At 43.6% G+C, this 7,526-nt stretch overlaps 1 protein-coding gene across 1 annotated transcript in view; it reads right to left on the reverse strand.

Annotated features, from left to right (window-relative positions):
* The window catches only part of NKTR (natural killer cell triggering receptor), a 48,738-nt gene extending 41,926 nt beyond the window's left edge, over window positions 1-6,812 (reverse strand). The window contains exons 1-2 of the mRNA XM_030445512.1: window positions 6,774-6,812; window positions 6,247-6,334 (exon numbers count right to left, since the gene is read on the reverse strand). Coding sequence (XP_030301372.1) covers window positions 6,247-6,304 — 58 coding nt within the window. The 5' untranslated portion in view covers window positions 6,305-6,334; window positions 6,774-6,812. The remainder of the gene's footprint in view (window positions 1-6,246; window positions 6,335-6,773) is intronic.
* Window positions 6,813-7,526: the final 714 nt, after the last annotated feature.

Below are 7,526 nucleotides of genomic sequence, written 5' to 3' on the forward strand. Positions count from 1 at the left end.
TTTTCTCTTCAAAAAAAGAACAAACCAAAAAAGAAAAAAAAACCCAACCCCAAACCAGCACATTCAATTTTAAACTTGGAGCTGAACACAACAGAGATTTTAAAAAAGCATCTGAGATGCTAATAATTTTTTCAGATTTATACATCTCTTCTCTTAAATGACCCAACTTTATAGAGAAAATTCCCAATACTTCCTTCAGCTTCATTTCCCTGATACAAAGGTTAAGTTACCTGCCTGGGGAACAAGCTGCCTGTGGCTGTAAAGCTGGAATAGTAAAAACAAAATAAAAGTAGCCAGGAAGTGTTATTTAAATAGGTGAAATCTATTTAAAGATAGATTTCTTTATCTATCTAGATTTCTTAATCTACTTTATTTGTGTAGATAAATAAACCTACCTAGACTTCTCAAGTGGCTTTAGCCAAGACATGAGCCTGAACCTCACTTCCAGATCATAGAATCATAGAATTGGCTGGGTTGGAAGGGACCTCAGAGATCATCAAGTCCAACCCTTGATCCACTACTGCTGCAGTTCCCAGCCCATGGCACTCAGTGCCACATCCAGGCTCTTTTGAAATATCTCCAGACACGGAGAATCCACTACTTCCCTGGGCAGCCCATTCCAATGTCTGATCACCCTCTCTGTAAAGAAATTCTTTCTAATCTTCAACCTAAACCTCCCCTGGCACAACTTGAGACCCTGCCCTCTTGTCTTGCTGAAAGTTGCCTGGGAAAAGAGCCCAACCCCCCCCTGGCTCCAACCTCCTTTCAGGGAGTTGGAGAGAGTGATGAGGTCTCCCCTGAGCCTCCTCTTCTCCAGCCTCAACACCCCCAGCTCCCTCAGCCCTTCCTCACAGGAATTCTGCTGGATCCCTTCACAGCCTCCTTGCTCTTCTCTGGACCTGCTCCAGCACCTCAATCTCCTTCCTGAACTGAGGGGCCCAGAACTGGACACAGGACTCAAGCTGTGGCCTCACCAGAGCTGAGCACAGGGGCAAAACTGAAAACACTGGGATTGTAAAGCACTGGGATGAAACACTGGGATTGTATTTTTCACACTGAAGCTCTCACCTAACTTCAGATGCAAACCTTTCATACCAGAAGGAAAGTATAAAACTATCCAACTCTTTAATACATCAGCAGGCAGGACATTTCTGTAATTCAGTGTTATTCTCAACAGAAGATTGATCCTTACCAGCTGGCAGCTGAGGATGTGTCTGCACCACAATGTAGATTTTACACTACATTACTGCACTTTTTTGTGCTAACATCATAAAGTTACCCAACCATGACCTAACATTTTACTGTTACTTGTAAAACAGTACTTTGCAAAACTATTCTTTTTTGTTTGCAGGATTTTAACTTATTTTTTTCAAGATTTTTTTTGCTACACATAAAAGTGGTGAAAGGGGTATTTACATTTCTGGGAATTCCAGTGATACAAATATAAATCCAGCTCAAGATGTCTTGAAGTCTGATTTCATGAAGTGATATCTGCAGCAAATCATCTATACAAATTCTAGAAAGCAGAAGGCATAATGACCAAAAATAATCTGATTTCAGGACTCTATTTTCCAACAGAAAGATGACTACTTTTTCCTGTTTTCTTTTTGAGCCTGTGATCATTTTTTCAGCTAAGGAAGAACTATGACTTGATTCCAATTAGGTGGTAAAAATTCAAGGAAGGAATATCCATGCTATGTGGTAATAAGGGCCCCTACTAGCAAAGTTTATTAAAGCAACCATTGATTTCAAATGTTTATCCAGTAATACCCTGTAATTTAGCTGCTTAACTCATTAGAAACAACCTTGGGAGCCAAACACATCCTGCTTGAACGTGGTTTCCACACACTACAAACTATTTTGCCACATTATTCCATAAAGGTGTCAATTTCCCAGATACTCCCAGCATAAACCTGGTTTTTCAAAATTAAATTTAGATACATTGGGTTTGTCTTATAACAATTTGTTAGAGCAAATCAAGTTAGAAGCTACTGCAGCACTTTTACTAGAAATCTACAGGGTTATATCCTGCTGAAGGAGAAAGCAGGGATTGAAAGCATGAAGACAGTGATGCACATCCCTTACAGACTGAGGCCAGGAGCCCTGCCAGAGGCCTAAGGGCTTAGTAGATTTGCATAAAATTTAAATAACAGCTCACTAAAAGGACCATCTTTTAATTTTATTAATTACACGTCCCTAGATTTGGGAACACTAAGTCAAATAAATCAAAAAGAAGATTGCTTTAAAGAAGAAATGTGGCAGCAGTTTTCAGGAAACTACAAGCTACTGTGGAAAAAGAAGATTTTATTTAAAACATCTGTTAAAACCACAGCTGTCCCATTTTCCTGATGCGGGGATCTATACTCCTGATCCATGAACACTTTGTTAATGCTTCTTTACCCCACCTCACACTCTTTTGCAAGGAAAGCCTCCAGAAACTTCTTTCCCCAAACCCAATCCCCTCCATACACTCCCTGAAGCTCCCTCTATCCCAATCTTTCATGGTCTCCATGAAAGGAAATCTATTCCAGCCCTGCACACACCACAAATTTACTGTCTGCACTTTCCCAGAGAAATGCAAGTGAGAGACTCCACTAAATCTTCCCTTAGCAGAAGGTCGATGACTTTGGTCTTCCCTTTACTAATCCAATTTGTCCCAGACCTCAAGGTGAATTTCCAGGGAACTTTCAGCCTTCACCAAACAAAAACATCCCTGTGTGATGCCTGGATTACAATTTTTATTAAACCAGTTACCTGGGAATCTCTCTCCTAATCTCATGCACAGAGGTTCTTCACATGCCCTCTCTTCTTTGTGCTGCACTCCCCTGGACTGACACTCAGTTTCTGGGCTGGGTTAAAAGTGCTGATCTATTTTCTGCCCATCCACAGCTTTTTGCCTTCAAAGGGCTTCAAGTTAACAGGAAGCTGTTTGTGTCTTCAGGAAGGGTGGCAAAAACCCTGTAAGGCCCCCCCTGGTCCTACTAACACAGGCACAGCACTACCATGGTCTGTGCAGCAGAGCTTTTTCCACATGAATTCACAGCAGCTGAAAAGCCCAAAATATACCAAACCTGAGGCAAGAGTGAGTAGAAGGAAGGAAGTCATGAAAGAACAGAGTCATGAAAGAACAGACTGACTGACTAGGGAAGAGACATACCCCAGGATGGAAAAAAAAGACCTGAATTTGCTTTAAAAAGTGAGCATGAGGTCAAACAATAATGAAAGACACAAGGCAAAAATAAGTAAAAAAAAAAAAAAGTAATGCAAAAATGAGAAGGAAAATTCTTCTGTGAATAAGAATGAAATAAAGCCCAAAACAGGAAATATAAAACCAGTGGGGGGAAGTGTTTGAAAACTATTATGGATGGCCACAAGAACTGCTACAGCAGCAGACAACATCTGTGACATTGTAGTCGATTAACACAGCACCTGAAAGACTGTAGCTCCACGCTGATTTCACACCACAGAGTCAAGACAGAATCATTAAAGACCCATCTGCTGCCATCCCAAAATTCTTGGTGCACTGTATTTTAATTCCAAATCTATTGAGGGAGATGTACTCAGAAGGGAGAGATGCTGTCCATGCTAGTAACAAAATAAGTAGTTACTGCTGATTTATTTTCCATTTGTTCTTTCAAAATTATCAACCACAATGTGCATTTGTAAAAAAAAAAAAAAAAAAAAAGACAGCTTACTTGAAGCAGCCTAAATTTAGACTTAAATCCCACCAATTCTGAGCCTACCAAGTTTGCAAAACCACAAGAGGCACATACAAGCAGGCACCAAAGTTTTATTCCAAGATTCTGTAGCTAAAATTAAAATCTGGACACAAAATCTGCAAGGCTGCTTCTGAAAGCACAGCCAAAGCTACACTTACCACTCCTGTACTTTCTGAGGGAACCAGTTAAACACTAACCCCAACTCTGCTGTTCCTTCCCCTCTCACATATGCACACAGACATCACCTTCTGGAGCTCCTTCTCAGCTAGGCTGAGCACTCTGCTCTTATTTTTAATTGCTACAGGTATCTGAGTAAACAGAGCCTGTAAGGGGAAAGCAAAGAGTTGGCAGCTGTACTGGGGGACATTTTTGGACTCCAAGCAATCTACAGTGTTAAAAGTGACATGGTTTTGTGTTCTGCAGGCAGGGGGATGCTTTCTGTGCTGAGAAGAACATCCTCCTCTGCATTTTGTGGAGATGTCAGGTCAGCTTTTCATTGAAGGGGGAGGGCAATGTCTTATTTCTTGGCTAGAAATTAAATGAAGAGTTCTTCTTTTCATTGCAAATGCAATGTTCTTTTCCCCTGTTCCTTCTCCCTACATCTCATAAAAACACACAAGCAGATTGGGTCTGTTGCACTGAAGTGAAATAAGCAAAATGTTAATTTGGAAACGTGCTGGCAGTTTAATAGTTAAAATTAGTATCTCACTAGGAGAAGCAAGAGTCTCAAGAGTTAGTGCTTCATGTCATCTGGAAACACTGCTTTATCATTCACACTTCATTCAGCTTTTGAAGGTCATCTTACAGCTAAAAGGGCAGTGTTTAAGCTTTTTAAATCCCGAGACATAGTTCCATACTGAATTACTAAACAAACACTAGAATAAAGTAGTGTAAGTCCCCTATATCAACATTGTACAAATTAGTTTGGTTTTAAAAAAAGAAAAAAAAAAACGAAAACCAAACACAACAGCAAACAAGTCCTTAGGTACAATAAAAAAACCAGCAAGGCTCTGAATTTGATACAGAGCTGGGAGATTCCTGTTACTTTAAGGAAACAATAAACACAGCCAGCCAACAAAGAGAGCCAAAGCCCCTGTGTCTGTTCCAGGTAAGGAAAGCTCTGCACCACCAGGACACTGAGGCTGCATTTCCTCCCTGACACTGTTATCAGTCACCCAACTCAAGTAGATGCCAGGGAAAACAAGGTAATCCACTTTCAGAAGGCTGAGGAGGGGGCAAGGCAGGCAAGGAGAGGAATTATGAAATGGGAGCAGGAGTGTGGGCAGGGAGAGGAAAACAAGGCTGGGAGAGATACTTCAGAGGAAGAGTCAAAACAACATCACTCTCAGCAACAAAAGACCTAAAGCAATCGAGATGAAGGCTGAATTATCTTTGCTATAAATCAATCCCATCCAATTACTATTCCTGAGCTGCAACCCCATCCAAACTAAAACGTTTGTAATGGTGTCGTTGCATAAATCCTAAGTCTGAATTTAAAGCAACAGAAAAGGTTGAAAAACCATTTAAACATTTTTCTCTTCAGGGGCTGTTAATTGAAATAACTTGACTGGAGTTACAAGAGCAACAGATTTATAGATATGCCTTATCAGGTTACTGAAGCAAGAAACAAATCTTTCTTTTGAATTTTGGTGAAAAATGGGTTATGGTTAAATTTGAACACACCTGAATTTTGACAATGCAGAGACACAAACTATTATTTCAAGGACTGTCAAAGAAACACTGAAGCAAAAACTGAAAGTGAAAGCACAGTGAAGCCATCACATTTATTAATTTTTCTGAGACAAACAGTAGCAATATAAAGCATTGAGGACATGTGAGGCAATCAGCATGCAGGGAATAATTCAAGTTCCAGAAGATGGGTGAGTAAATCTATACGACCATTTTTACAGAGTGGTAAAATTATAGGAGGGAATCAAGTAGGATTAAAAGTCACAGGCTACCACTTACAGGCGATTACACTTCCCACAGGGAAAATGTGAGTCAAGAGAGGGATTGTTTCTTGCTATTTATTTTTCTTTTTTAAACAAGACACTCGGTCAAAGCTTCGCTCACGTTCAGGAGACTCAATTTGAGCAGAAGGACAGGTTTAGATCAGCTGATCTCCTCAGGTCACTTTTTAATTTTAATTACTGTATGACTAAAAATACTTCTAAGGAGAACCTCTCCAGTTTCCTTACGGCTTGTCACAATTTTCCAATTGTATACAGAACAGTAAATGTACAATATGGAACCAGAGAACACTCCCAACACACTTTTATGTTCAGAATAGTGTGTGTTACAGCCTTACGGAATAAAAACCCGTCTGAAGGGAGATTAAAAGGCGAAGGAGGACAAAAAAAAAAACCACCCAGCGCTCCAGCAAACATCAGAAGTTGACTAAAAACTCGCTCAGAAATAACCCGTGGATGAACTCGCTGCTAGCGGCTCGATGAAGGAGACCAAAATGAAGTGTTAAAAAAAAAAGAAAAAAATAAGAAAAAAAAGAAAACCACCTTTTAAACCATACCTGGCTCGCGGTTGATTTCGATCTCGAAGAAGCACTGGGGTCGGTCCTGCACCCCCATGGCCCCCGGGGCAGCCCCACTCCTCGCCACCTGGACACAAAGAAGAGAAAGAGGAGCTCTGAGGAGCAGCCGGATCCCTCCCGCCCCTCACCCTCCCAGCACCTCACGGCTTCCCCTCCCCTCCGAGGGGTAAAATGACACCGCGACGACGCTGCCAGGAACTCCCCGAACCGGCACCTTCCTCCCCTTCCCACCCCGCTCCCCCCCTCAGAGAAGCCGCGGGATCGGGGGGCGGGAGGGAGCGGGAGGTGCCGGGTGGGAGGAAGGCGGCAAAATTCACCCTAGAGGAGAAAATTCACCCTGAGGACGACTTTGTTCCTCTCACCAACCCCCGATCCGGCGGCGGAGGGAAAGGAAGGGGAGGAAGGGATGAGGAACCCCGTCAGCACTACCCGCCCCCTTCCCATCTTTTCTTTCCTTTCCCCCCCCCCCCCTCACCCCATGGAGAAGCCAACAAGCGCGGCCTTACCTGGCAGCTCCGGTGCTTTGTTCCTTCTCCGCGCCTCGCACCCCTCAGCCCTCCCCTTAAACCCCCTCCCTCACCCCTCCTTCCCTTGCCTGAAGGCACCTCCGGAGCCGGCGGCTCCCAGCGCCATTAAGCGAGGGACTCCATGGCCCCTCCGTCCTCCCGCCCCGCTACGGCACCGCGCGGCCACGCCCACCCGCGCGATTGGCCACGCCCACGCCGCGCCTTCCCGAGAGGGGAGGATGAGGGGGAAGGAAAAGGGAGGGAAAAGGAGGAGAGTTCCTGAGGGGTTTGGGTTCCCGCTGACTCCTGGGAGCCGCGGGACCGATCTCATAGAGTCATAGGATGGTTTGGGTTGGAAAGGATCTTAAGGAGCGCCCAGTGCCAACCTCACTGCAACCCCCGTGGGGAGCTGTGGGCTGGGCAGAGAGGGGCTGAGAGCATCCAGGCAGGGATGGAGCTGGGAGTTTGGGGGGAGAGGAAGGTGACCGTGAATAAATGAGTCTGTCAGGGGTTAACACTGGCCCGGCAATTAAACCCAATAATAGATTCTGCCTATTAATCCCCCCCTCTCCTCCCTGATAAAGGAGAGAGAATAAGGGAGAGAGATTGGTGGGTTGGAAACTAAACTACACAGCTTTAATAAAACAGGAATGATAAATAGGAAATATTACTAAATCTATACAAATATACAGGAAAATTGATCCCAGGTTCCTCCCCCCTTTCCCCCAATAGCTCTCACGTCACCCCCGAGGC

Source organism: Calypte anna, chromosome 2 (assembly GCF_003957555.1).
Source record: "Calypte anna isolate BGI_N300 chromosome 2, bCalAnn1_v1.p, whole genome shotgun sequence".
Classification (NCBI taxonomy): Eukaryota; Metazoa; Chordata; class Aves; order Apodiformes; family Trochilidae; genus Calypte; species Calypte anna.